This window comes from Salvia splendens, chromosome 15 (assembly GCF_004379255.2).
Source record: "Salvia splendens isolate huo1 chromosome 15, SspV2, whole genome shotgun sequence".
Classification (NCBI taxonomy): Eukaryota; Viridiplantae; Streptophyta; class Magnoliopsida; order Lamiales; family Lamiaceae; genus Salvia; species Salvia splendens.
In genome coordinates this window covers 20,775,856-20,790,424 of record NC_056046.1, presented here as the reverse complement: position 1 = coordinate 20,790,424, position 14,569 = coordinate 20,775,856, and the positions used below count along the sequence as shown (strand labels likewise).

General features: G+C 39.1%; 1 protein-coding gene across 1 annotated transcript; it reads right to left on the bottom strand.

Moving 5' to 3' along the window:
* Window positions 1–678: 678 nt before the first annotated feature.
* On the bottom strand, window positions 679–13,437 carry LOC121766849 (ras-related protein Rab11D-like). The gene is made up of 2 exons (XM_042163085.1): window positions 13,330–13,437; window positions 679–1,131 (listed from the first exon to the last, which is right to left on the bottom strand). Exons 1-2 carry the CDS (start codon window positions 13,435–13,437, stop codon window positions 679–681), a joined length of 561 nt encoding a protein of 186 aa, XP_042019019.1.
* Between the last annotated feature and the right edge of the window lie 1,132 nt (window positions 13,438–14,569).

The window sequence follows — 14,569 nt, the reverse complement described above, 5'->3', positions numbered from 1 at the left end:
GCTCTCAAATTTTAACATCTCTTATTTTGATTGAGATTTATTATGAATGTTTTTGTACAATTCCAATTTAAACTTATATACAAATTAATAAATATAGTCTTAAAATATTTGTTTAGTTATCTAATATACTAAACAGGAACTCATATTTATTTATTCACACAAAAATAAATAACTTATCTTATTTATTACTTTTGTGATTTTTTATCCATTCAAACTATCAACATTGTCTAAAAAGTAGTTCTAAAATGAATTTGAAGTACAACATCCAACTAAGCATTTCATAACACAATTATAGAATTAGTATGAATTCATATGTTTGTCAATTTATTTAATTTTTTATCTAAACTTCATCGCCTTCTTTTATAAGTACCTCACTATATATCTCTCTGTAAATATGATCACCCTTCTTTTATAAAATTTATTTTGCTTATTATAACTATTATAGTTGAAGTATTTGTAATGTGGGTGGGTGCTTTTTTCAAATGTTTGAACAAATATTCCAAATATAACACAATCTGTATTGTTTGGGAGAGAAGTAAATTGAATTAATAGGGAGAAAAATAATGTGTACAAAACAGATTTCAAATCTTCCCTGAAAATAACGAAAAAAACATTGTAAATGTAACACACAAAAACAAATTCCAATTAATTCCAGAAAAGGCATATCAATCTAAGAAATCATGATCTACAACACATCCTATTACTTTCTGGGATTACTTGAGCTGGCCCAGGAATGAGGATATTCTTACCGGCTAACGACGTCGGATTGCTGTTCATTTCATCGGCAACGAGACTCTTCTTGTTAACAATGTTGAAAATCTCTGTCAACACTGTCACGAAAGCCTCCTCCACGTTGGTTGCTTCCATTGCCGAAGTTTCTAAGAAAAATAAGCCTTCTTTTTCAGCAAATTCCTTAGCATCCTCTGTCGGCAATGCTCTCTGGTCTTCAAGATCAGTCTTGTTCCCAATTAGCATTATCACAATGTTTTTGTCAGCATGAGCACGCAGCTCTTCTAGCCAACGGGGGATGTGGTCGAAGGTCTGCCGCTTAGTTATGTCGTAAACCAGCATAGCCCCCACCGCACCCCTGTAATAAGCACTCGTGACAGCTCTGTATCTGTGGATAACGTCCTGTTCGTGATACGAGATATTGGAATGACATTGATATTAAAACCCAAATACTATCATTTACACACACGCATCATCTAACGACACAAGAGACGAAGGCAAAAGAAAATGTAAAAATCTCATTTACCATACATTTTATAAGGTGTTGGTCAAGTTACTTACACAAGGTTATCGAGGCTTCACGTGAGAGTGCCCTAGGATTCATAGTTCAATCTCCATTTCCACCATATACTTTTTATGGCAAGTTACCAAACATATGAGGGATAACAGTCTGTAACTTTGGTTCAATTATGGTGCTCAACTTTTACCAACTCAACCCAACCTATTGTCTATATATGGGCCCAACTAAGCCAAAAAAGTAACACCTCCCCGGTTAAGGATAGTGATAAAATGCAAACTGCATCTTTCTTACAAACTCCAAACTATGATATGGACCTTTAGATTTCAAGATTTGATGTCGGATGACAAATAACGTCAATAGAAAATGTCAACACAATGTCAATGGGTTAACAATGTTGACGTTGTGTTGACATTTTCTGTTGACAAATTTTGAAATCTAAACGTCAAAATCATACTAGTTTGGAGTTTGTACAATATATAGAGTTTGGATTTGATTACAACCCCGTTAAACCATATTTCGAAATAATTTGATCAACGTACCATTAGTATCTTTTCTTCTAAAAAAGGGCTAATAATGGTTCATGGAAACGTCTTACCAAGTTGTTCTTCATCATCTAATACATAGTAGAATATCTTAGTTTCATTTTATACTACAATTTGCAATAATACAGAAATAACCTTGGATAGAAATTTTCAGTAAACAGCTATTGTAACATCCTATCAATGATTTTCCCCATCCTTTTATTTCCTTTATTGGAAATTTGTGATTTCTATAGATTTATTATACATTTAAAATAAATGCAAAAATCTATATCAAAAACTGTTTAGAGCATCCACAACGGCGGCCGTCCCGGTGGACGTCCGACCGGCGTGCCTGACGTCCGCCATTAGGCGCGGGAGGGACGGATACGGACGTCCGCTGCGGACATCGGAGTTCCGCGGCATTCCGAGGACGTCCGTCGTGACGTCCGCCATTGCAGGTTCCCGACAAAAGTCCCGATTTTTCATTTTAAAAAAAACTCTATATATATGGCTCGTTGAACTTTATTTCATTCGCACCACTTGTTTTAACGAGTTTCTCTCTCTCTACGTTTCTTTTATATATCCAGAATGGTTAGTGGTAGTGGTGCGAGTGGTAGTCGTGGAATTTATGATGACGTACGTCGGTGAATTAGAGAACAGTTGCGGGCCGTTACGTCCAGGGAGATAAATCGCGCGATACAAGCGTCCTTGCAGCAGCAGCAGCAGCTTGCGGTACCTCGACCCATCCATCGTCGAACTATAGTACCCCGCGACCACATCACTGCACACCGTCGGTTGTATGAGGACTACTTTGCTCCAGAGCCACGGTTTTGGGAGAACATGTTTCTGCGACGTTTTAGGATGCATCGTCCGCCATTTCTGCGTATCGTGGGCGCTTTAGAGCGTCGATACGAGTATTTCAGGATGAGGGAGGATTCGGTTGGTAAACCCGGCCACACACCCATACAGAAGTTTACTGCCGCAATCAGGCAGCTGGCATACGGAGGTGCTGCCGACATGTTCGATGAGTACCTCCACATTGGCAAGACGACTGCCCGCGATTGTCTGAAGTATTTTTGTGAGGGCGTTAGGGAGATATTCTGGGATAGATATCATCGGAATCCTACCCCCGAAAATTGTCAGGCTCTGATGGATATGTACGGGAGTCAACACAGGTTTCCGGGAATGTTGGACAACATAAATTGTATGCATTGGGAGTGGAAGAACTGCCCCGCCACCTGGAAAGGGGTGTACACTAGCGGTTTCAAGGGCAAGAATCCCACGATGATCCTTGAAGTGGTAGCTGACTACCGGCTGTGGATTTGGCATGCGTATTTTGGAGTAGCCGGGTCGAACAATGACATCAATATCCTCCAGTTATCTCCCCTTTTCAAAGACCAGTGTATGGGTGTTGGTCCGGCCGTCAGTTTCGTCGCCAACGGCAACCAGCACAACATGGGCTATTATTTGGCGGATGAGATATACCCTATGTGGCCAGTAATTTGTTTAGACTTTTTTTTTTTGTTGAAATGTATTTTTTTTATTTTTTTATTTAATTCCCTAAATTGTTTAATTCCGTAAATTGTTTGATTTGGTGAATTTGTGAATTTTTATTATTGTGGGATGTCCGCCATTGTGCAGTGGGATGTCCTTATGACGCGGCAGGAGGTGTTTTTGGAAAGTCCGTCGGGATGTCCACCGGGACATCCGTCCCATTGTGGATGCTTTTATAACAAAAACACTATTGGATTTAAGCATGCACAAACCGAACCGGCCCAGCGGTTAACCGGCGGTTCGGAACCACCGGTTCATGAATCGAAACTAGAACCGGAACAGGCGGTTTGAACCGGCTGGCGGTTCGGCAGTTCAAGCAGGCCGGTTCAGGTTCGGGAATATGACAAACCGTAACCGGCGGTTCAACGGTCCCAACGGGCAGATTTCGGCTAGGGCGTCGAGTTGCAGGCGAGGTGTGCAGAAAAACCGGTGGTTTTCGACGGTTCCGGTGCTTTTTCAGGTGGCAGAGCGTAGGTGGCAGTGTATAGGCCTGAAAACCGGTCTGAAACCGCTGGTTTCCGTAAGAAACCGTGGACTGAACCGCCGGTTCAAGCGGTAAATCGACCGAATTTGAAATTTGAATTTTTTATTATTTCTTCTAATTTTACTCCTATAAATACCCCACTTCCCCCATCATTTTTAATCACCCCAGTCGTATGTTAACAAGGATTTCCTTCTCAATCTTCATTTCTCTATTCTCTCCTTATTCTCTCTAATTGCTCAAGTTGTTTACTAGTTACTACTTACTACTATATTTGTTGTTGTGTTCGTAATTTACCATTTATTCAATACTCCATATTCCATCCATACTACTTTCATTTATCACTATATCTTCTTCTCGTTGTGGACCGAGACGTGGTGATCGGGGCAAAGGAATTACCCAAGATCAAAGTAGTCATCCCTCAAAATCAAGGCGACCTAGTCGTCGAGAAGTTATAGAAGAGGTTTCCCGAGTGGCGGATGAACGCATGCAAGTAAGTTCTAAAAAATTATTTTTACAATTCATAATTTCATAAGATTGAGTTTTTAAATTTTTTTTGTGTTCCTACTTATAATTTCAACTTATATAATATTTATAGATAGAAGAAGATCATAGGATGACCACGCTACTCGCCGAAATACATCAAGGTGGGGGGAGGGGCGGTGGTAGTTCCCAACAACAAGATGACGAGTATGACGTGTCTATATCGTCGGACTCGGACAACAATGATAATAGATCTCATTCTCGTATTCCGTCTAGCACCGGCGGAAATGAGGAGATGCCTCCTCCCCCTCCACCCACTAACACTACAAAAACTTTGAAATCTGATATTTTTGTTAAACACTACAAGAAGGTCCCGGTGGTGATTCCAAGTCCTCATGATCCGCACTTTCAAGAAGAGACATCGACGTTTCATGCATATTGTAACTATTGTGATAAAGTCTACAAATTTGCGAGTGGTGGGGGATATGGCACCCCCTGTCGTCATTTGGTGACAAAGCATCCAGTAGAATGTGGCACTACCTCTACCCAAACCCAACTAAACTTCCAACCCGGTGGCTCAGGTTCGTCGGGTACGCCTCTTTTTAAATATGATCAAAAATTTTTTGCTGACGTTATGACTAGATGGGTTGCAATGAAGCATTTTCCTTTTAATGTTTATGATGATAAAAAATTTGAGGTTACTATGCAAAGTGGTTTAAATGTAGCTATCAAAAGAGTAGGTCGAATGACCATTCAACGATCTACCGTTAGACAATGTTTAGAGAAAAAAGTTGAATTATTACGTTATTTACTTAACTTGGGCCACAAAGTGAACATTTGCTCAGATGTATGGACTGATTGTTTTAACCGGCATTCATACATGGGCATTACAGTTCACTTTGTGGACAATAGTTGGACTTTGAACAAGCGTTTAATTGGTTTTAGAGAATTTGAGACACCACATACTGCACCAGAAATTGCTTCTTTAATTATTCAAGTTTTGAATGAGTTTCAATTATGCAATAAGATATTTTCTGTTGGTTTTGATAATGCAATTGCTAACACTACAAGTATTAGTAATTTGATTGCGGCTTGTGCTCCGGTTATTGGAGGTAAGTATTTTCATCAAAGATGCATATGTCATATTTTAAATTTATGTGTACAAGATGCGCTTGAATTATGGCAAAAGCATGTTAGTCCTATTAGAACTTCAGTTAGATTAATCCATCGAAAGCCAGTTATTGGCAAAGCTTGGAAGAAATATTGCCATCAAAAGAATGTAAGATATACGAATTTTACTATGGATGTGTCTCATAGATGGAATTCGACATATATTTGTCTGAATTCTACTTTGACGCATAAAGATTCTTTATGTGATTTTTTTAGAACCTATCCCGTTCATTATTTATAACTTTTGCATAGTTGTTGGGAACTTAACGTGGCTTTATTTAAATTGTTCAAATATTTCAAAAATGCAACTGTTGAATTATCGGGTGTTTATTATTGCACTGTTGTTCGTGTTTTAGAGCATTGCATGTATATATCACTTGGTTTTAAAACTGCAATGAAAAATGCTTACTCTTCACCTGAATTGATGTGTGTTTTATATTATATGATTGAGAAATGGCTTAAGTATTTCAGTGAGATTCCAACGTTGTTTTTGATTGCAAAGGTCTTGGATCCAAAATGGAAATTAGTCGGTACCTCCAAGATTTTAGATTTTTATTATAACAATTTGAGTTCTATTGATCTTGGTTCACTTAAAGCATTGCAATCGGATATCAGTGACGAATTCGGAGTAGACCTCTCAGAAACATTTCAAATAAACCTCCCGAACCGGTCAATTATCCAACAAACCTTCGAGTTTAGCTTGCGTGCTCTCTACACCGAATATGAAACCAAGTATAACAGTACCCACCAAGTCAGAAGACCCCCCTCCTCAACAACATAACTTTGGCTTCGCATTTCAAGCCGATTATGATGACCCTGATGCGCAATCCCAATTAGCCGACCTATACAGCTACAGCACCGGCGGAAGGTCCTCAGGTATGGTAAGTGAGTTAGATTTATATTTCTATTCACTCTTTTCCTTTGGTGATGAAGATCCTACTCCTCTCGCCGAAATCGACGTCCTCGATTGGTGGGGAACACACGAGAAAGATTTTTCCATACTTGCGTCAATGGCCAAGGAGATTTTTTCTGTTCCGGCTTCCACTGTAGCGGTCGAGTCCGCTTTTAGTGTTGGCTCGCGTGTGTTGGATGAATCAAGAAGTAAGTTCTCCGCGAAAAATATGGAAGCCGTGTTGTTACTTGATGATTGGGCCAAAGCTGACGTCAGAATTCAAGAAATTGATTGGGGTGATCATCAGGAGGGATCACAAGAAGAATTCACCGGGGATGAATCGTAGGCCAACCGTCAACCGCTGGCCAAGCCAAATAGGTAAGTAAGGTAAGAGAACTACGTGGGCTTTGATTCCCTAATGCACATTGGGGATACGCAGGCACCTCAACTTAAATTTTAAATTTAAGTAGAACTTAAGTCTTTTTTCCTTTATTTCTTTTCTTCCCATTTGTTTCTACTTTAAAATATGCAAATATAATTAAAAAATTGTATTTGTATATACTCTAGTCAATGAAATAGATTTCTCTATAAGGCTAAATGTTGCTAAATGTAGAAAGATGTTCTTCGCCGACTAAGAGTATATATACTTATAAAATTATTGTTCAGAACTTCTAAGTCTTTTTTGTAATTTGTAATTAGCTTCGTTGTTGACTAGTAGTCTCGTTGTATTTAAATTTTTGTTTAAGACTTCAAGACCTCAAGGTTTTTTTGTGATTTGTAATTGTTGTAACTTGTAATCTCAATAAAATTGCAACTTTCATCGTGTTTATTTGAATTTTATTTACGCACCTTTCATAGAAAAACAAATAAAAAAATGCAAAAAATAAAATAAAAATTGACGAACCGCCGAACCGGCCTGGAACCGGCGGTTCAGGCCGTAAACCAGCGGTTTTGAACCGCCCCGTAAACCGATGGTTTTTTAAACCGGAACCGGAACCGCCGGGACCCTTGGCGGGCCGGTTCCGGTTCATGGGGATGATGAACCGTGAACCGCCGGTTCATGAACCTGAACCGGCGGTTTCCGACCCATGTGCATGCCTAATTGGATTGCATTCCCAATCAAACAGCTCCACAACTAACAATCAATTCAAGGCTACGAAACGAAGTCAGCGACTTGGAAATCGTAAATACTAAAACATCGAAGCTAAAAACCTAATCTAAGAGCTCAATTGGATGCATATAGGTAGAGAAAATAAAATCGAAATTGAGTAAAAGTGAGAAAATGAAATGGATCGAGAAATGTAGATGAGAGAATAAAGTAAAAACAATTAAGTAAAAATCATTTTTTTACAATTCTATTTTAAAACAATTCTATTTCTAAAGTAAAAATCATTTTTTTACAATTAAGTACTTCCTCCGTCCCACGTTACTTGAGGCGTTTCTTTTCGGCACGAGATTTAAGAAAGTTGTGTTTAGTGAGTTAAATAAAGTAGATGAGAGAATAAAGTAAAAGAAAGAATAAAGTATGTGAGATTATATATTTTGTTTTTAGTTAAAAAAGGAAATGATTCAAGTAACTTGGGACAACCTAAAAAGGAATATAACTCAAGTTACTTGGGACGGAAGGAATAGAATAATATAACAATAGGTGAGTTGATGTTTTTGGTTAAAAAAAATGAGAAATATCAATAGATGGTCAGAATTTCTATTGTATTCAAAATTAGTAGGAGAGAGAATATATATAATGTATTTAAAATATAAATTAATCATTAATTTATTACTATTGTTTTATGAATAGTTATTAGAATAAGTGTAAGGGCATCCGCAACGCGTCTCGTTGCGATCCCTATCTCGTCTTGGAGAGACGAGACTGCAGCGAGACAGCGTTGCAGGCTCCGTCTCGTCCCCATCCCGTCCCGTAACTCGTCTCGAAGAGACACTCGGCGAGCTGTCTAGCCATGCGCGTTGGCGACGTGGCGAGCTGCGATTCATCCTTGACGCCCACTCGCTGACCAGCGAGTGGGCATTGTTTATTTCCGTTGAAAATGTATTTTTTATTTTTTTTAAAAAAAATTCAGAAAAAATTTGAAAAATAAAAAATCCCAAAATTACACTAGCCGTTTATAGCCGTTTTTACAAATTTTTTATTTTTTATTTTTGAATTTTTTAAAGCCCCAATCACTTCTATAAATATCAAATCATTCCCACAAATTAATCCACAAAAAAAACTCTATATTCTCACTCAAACACTCTCAAACACTCTCAAACACTCTACATTCTTCATCTCAAAACATTATTCTTCTCCCAAATTTAATCCATTCACAAATCTATTTGAGCAAATGCGTCGAATAATGGAAGAATCGCTAAAAGAAGATCGACGTAGGGAGGCGGAGGAAGTCGCGCCGCCCCAAAGGCGATCCCGGACTTACATCCATCGTAACCGGGAGGAAGCCGCCGCAAGCTTGGTACGCGACTACTTCTGTGAGAACCCGGTATGGGGAGAGACCTACTTCCGTCGCCGTTTTCGCATGCGGAAACGGCTATTTATGCACATCGCAAATACGTTGGCAGCCCGAGAAGAGTTCTTCCAAGAAGGGTTCGACGCCGTTGGCCGTCCCAGTCACACGATGCTGCAGAAATGTACTGTAGCAATCCGTCAGCTTACTACTGGACAAACGACGTATGTGTTCGACGAATATCTGCACATTGGGGAAAGCACGAGGAGAATGTGTCTGATAAACTTCTGCAAATGCGTCCGAGCAGCCTTCATCAACGAATTTCTCCGGAGGCCAAGCATGGCAGATTGTCAGTTTCTGCTCTGACTTCACGAAGAAGTGCACGGATTCCCCGGGATGCTTGGCAGCGTCGATTGCATGCATTGACAATGAAAGAATTGCCCTGTGGCGTGGAGGGGGTAATACAAGAGCGGCCACAAAGGCACCCAACCCACCGTTATACTCGAGGCCGTTGCCGACTACCGGCTATGGATTTGGCATGCGTATTTCGGGGTCCCAGGATCGAACAACGACGTCAACGTGCTCAACCAATCCGACCTCTTCACCGAAGTTTTGAATGGTAAAGCGCCGGCCATCAACTTCATCGCTAACAACCGGTAGTATAAAATGGGGTACTATCTTACCGACGACATCTACCCGAAGTGGCCAACCTTCGTGAAGAAGTTCAACAGGCCGGTGAACGAAAAACAAGCTCTTTTTGCGCAGAAGCAAGAGGCTGCTCGCGAGGATGTGGAGAGAGTGCTCGGGGTTCTCCAAGCTCGATTCAATATTATCAAAGCCCCGGCTCGTACGTGGTTTATGGAGAATATGGTTGACATCATGTATACGTGCATAATCTTGCACAACATGATTGTCGCTGACGAAGGACCTTAGGCGGGAAATTGGTTCGACTCTAAAACCCGAGGAAGCTCTACCGCAAGTAGTCCGCATCGCAGTGGAGTGCATCCGTCTATGCAAGATCAGTTGTCTATTCGGGCAAAGACACATGATTCTACCGCCCACGCCCAACTCCAAGATGATCTAATGGAGCACATTTGGGCAAACTTTGTCAACCAGTAGAGTGCGCGGAAGAAATTAAATTATGTATTTTTAATATTTTTTTAGGATTTTAATTATATGTTTTTTTTAATTTTAAGTTGTAATTTTATTTTATTTAATGAACTGTGTTTTTATTAATTAAATTTGTTAGAAATAAAAATAAAAAATGAAATTGAATGAATAGTTAAGTGATGAGATGTTTAAGAGACGGTTAAGAGATGGAGGGTTGCAGGTGCTGTCTCTTAGTTAAGAGATGGAGTGAAAAGTACAGTAAGACCCATAAATAGTTAAGATATGAGACGGTTAAGAGACGGATAAGAGACAACGTTGCGAATGACCTAACAACCTACATAGTTTTATTAAAATCTATTTTCCATTCACGTCTCTTAAAAATACGTAAAAAGGAACTAGTTTTGTTAAAATCTGTTTTCCATTCACGTCTCTTAAAAATAAGTAAAAAGGAAAAATTGTCAGTAACTTTTACTTAAACTTAAAATAATCTTACTAATTTTCAAAAATAGTAAATTAAACTTACCTTTTGTTTTCATGATTGTTTCCAATCATTAAAATTCGAATGAAATTACAATGGGTTCCAGCGCAGTTGGCAGTATGGAGCTGTGATGAACTTGAGATTACGGGTTCAAACCCTGTCACCCACTGGAAGACTTTTGGCCTTAATCCGCAAGCCCGATCAAGCATGATGAGTCGGATTCTGCCAAAGGCAGATTCGGTTACATGTGGTCAAACCAAAAAAAATTCTTATGAAATTTATTGTAAATTTTGTCATTATATCTTTACCATATAGTTTCTCAGTCCCATAGAAATAGGTTAACTGAGGATGTAAAGTAATAAAGAAGTAGAAAACGTAATTGAAATAATATAGTAGATGGTCACCTCATAAATACTCCCTCCGTCCGCGAATAGGAGTCTCATTTTTTTTGGCACGGGTTTTAGTAAATGCTAAGAAAAGTGGGTGGAAGAAAGTTAGTGAAATATGGGTCTATTTGTATATATTAGTTTTAAATGATATTTGAGTGGAATGAGTTGGTGGAATGTGAGGCGACTTTTGGCCTTAATCCGCAAACCCGGTCAAATATGATTAGTCAGATTCCGCCAAAGGCAGATTCGGTCACCTGTGGTCAAACAAAAAAAAATTCTAATGAAATTTATTGTAAATTTTGTCATTATATCTTCATCATATACTTTCCCAGTCCCATAGAAATAGGTTAATTGAGGATGTAAAGTAATAAAAAAGTAGAAAAAGTAGTTGAAATAATATAGTAGATGGTCACCTCATAAATACTCCCTCCGTCCATGAATAGGAGTATCATTTTTTTTACACGGATTTTAGTAAATGTTAAGAAAAGTGGGTGAAAGAAAGTTTGTGAAATATGAGTCTATTTGTTTATATTAGTTTTAAATGATATGTGAGTGGAATGCGTTGGTGTAATGTGAGGTGACTTTTGACCTTAATCCGCAAACCCGGTCAAGCATGATTAGTCAGATTCCGCCAAAGGCAGATTCGGTTACCTGTGGTCAAACAAAAAAAAATTCTTATGAAATTTATTATAAATTTTGGAATTATATCTTGATCATATACTTTCTCAGTCCCATAGAAATAGGTTAATTGAGGATGTAAAGTAATAAAGAAGTAGAAAAAGTAGTTGAAATAATATAGTAGATGGTCACCTCATAAATACTCCATCCGTCCGCGAATAAGAGTCTCATTTTTTTGGCACGAATTTTAGTAAATGTTAAGAAAAGTGGGTGGAAGAAAGTTAGTGAAATATGGGTCTATTTGTATATATTAGTTTTAAATGATATATGAGTGGAATGAGTTGGTGGAATGTGAGACCTCTTTACCATTTGAGGTAATTATGAACCGGGACTCCTATTCGCGGATGGACCAAAATGGAAAAACAGGACTCCTATTCGCAGACTGAGGGAATAATAAAGTACTACTCCCTCCGTCCCACTTTAGGAGTCTCATTTGAGTTCGGCACAAGTTTTAAAAAATGTATAGGAAAGTTGGTGAAAAGAGATAGTGGAATGTGGATTCTATTTTTATATACTATTAGTTTTATAATAAAATGTGAGTGGAAAAATGTTAGTGGAATGTGAGGCGTATTACCATTTATGGAATATTCCAACAGGGACTCCTTAAGTGGGACATCCAAAAATGATAAACCGGGACTCTAAAGTGGGACGAGGAAGTAAAAGAGAAGGAGAAAAGGTTACCATAAATGAATATGGACTAGTTCTATAGGATGGACGAAAAGGAAATTACGCCTATTTCTATGAAACGGATGAAGTACATAATACTACCCATGTCCCTTAAAAATAGAAACTATTTTTATTTTAGTGTGTCCCTTAAAAAGTTAAACATTCTAATTTTTATATGTTAGGAAGTGGATCGAATATCCACTAACATTACTTCCATTATTTTTTTCTCCTCCTATCTCTTACTTTACTATTTTTCTCTTCTTCTCTCTTAGTTCACCAAATCATCTCTCTTATATTACTAATTGTGCATTAAAACCCGTGATGTTTTAAAAGTTTTTCATTTTTAAAAGACGGAGGTTAATCATTAGGAAATCAACTACCATAGTAGAGAACAATGTCAAATTTCTCAAGAGGTCAACCCAAAGTTATGATTTAAATAGCAAATGTCATCAAAATTTTAATGATATGAACCAATTGAGAAAGATACAAAAGTTATGGTTTAATTAGGTACTTTCAAAAGTTATACGATCAATCAAAAGTCAACTAAAAGTTACTTCCTCAGTCTCTCGTTAAGCGAGAGACGCTATTTTTTTACTCGTTTTTAAAAAAAATATATTCAATAGTTAGAGGGGAGAGAAAGTAAAATAAGAGAGACAATAATGTAGAGAAGATTTTTTTTATTATTCTCTCCTACTTTACTTTCTCTTCACTTTAGCTATTTATATTATTTTTTCAAAATGAGTATCTCGCTTTGCGTGCAACGAAGAGAATATTAATAATTATACATTAACTTCATGAGTACAACTCAAAATCCCAACACATTGAATAAACACAATTAATCACTAGAAATGTTATTATATTGAATCTGATAAATGTCAAATTTGTATCATACAAAAAATATAGTGACATTCCTTATTGTAGGAAAGAAATCAAGAGAATAATATACAATTAATACATGATTGATATGGTATGATAGCTTTCCATGGATAGGTGTACACATTGAATGTAAATTAGGTTTTCCTTATATTGGTAGAATGTAGCCCTATATAGAGGGTATGATTTTGTATATTATGAATGAATAAGATTGACAGAAATTACCGATTCCTTCATGGCACTAGAGCAGTTTTTTCGATCCTAGGCTCAGAATTGTTTTCATCATAGCCAATTACCAATTCTCGACCTTTTTCCGACCAAAATCAAACCCAGAAATCAGTCCCTACAGCCAACAATATGCCAGACAAAGAGGATGAGATCAAACCAAACACAGAAACCACAGACGAGACAAAAAGCTTGAAGAACAGCAAAGGCATTACAGTAGCCTTCAAACTAAATGGAGAAACTACCCATTATGGTCCAGATTGATGAAAGTGAAGATAGGAGGCGGGGGAGCCTATTCTTATATCCGAAACGAACCGCCGAGCCCAGGGAGCAAGGGCTTCGAGGAATGGGAAGAGAACGATCTCATAGTATTCCCTTGGATCGTGGACAACATCGAAGACGACATTATCTCCGATTTCGCGCATCACCAAACATCAAGGGCGTTGTGGGATAGCCTAGCCGTGACATATGAAAACAAGGCAGATAAGTATTTGATTTATGATTTGGAAGACAAAGTTATCTCAATTAGACAAGGAGACATGGATTTAGAAACTTATTACCGACGAATCCACGGATTATGGATCAACATTGACCGCTGCCAGAAACAGCCCGTAACATGCTGTGACCAGGGGATCGACCAATACAGAGTGCACTCAAACGAGAAACGATTGATCAAGTTCTTGACAGGATTAAATCAAGAATACGATCCAATACGTCGAGAGATACTGAAAGAAGAGCCTTACCCATCAGTAGAAGCGGCCTACGGGTGGGTGAAGACGGAGGCGGCTCGACGCCGGATCATGGCACCAACATCCGCCACACCCACCGCAGATACCGACGGCGACAAAGCCGACTCATCATTTGGGGAAATCGGCCATGGACTGGCTGCACAGAGCAACCGACCACCACGCCGGAACGGACCACCCCACCGCACGGACTGGAGCGGACCACCACAACGCCCCGCAGCCACCCCAGCCACCGGACGACTAGGAAACAACCGCCCCGATACCTCAAAACTATGGTGCTCCCACTGTGGGAAACAAAAACATTCGTGGGACACTTGCTTTAAACGATTGGGGTACCCGGAGTGGTGGGAGGAGCGGCAAAGGGCGAGGACAATGCCGGGGCAGGCAAAATTCGCCGCCGGTGCGAATGATGAAGGACCGAACCGACAGACAGAGGTCGGACACCAGAGGAATACAATAATCGGTGGGAACCGCAACGAGGGACATTCCGGTGGCGGCGGCGTACGAGGCGCCGGCAATCTCACCGAGCGAACGGGGGACAGAGCGACTGGAGCAGCGGCGCGAGAAAATGGAGGTAAAGGGTTTGGTTTAAAACCAA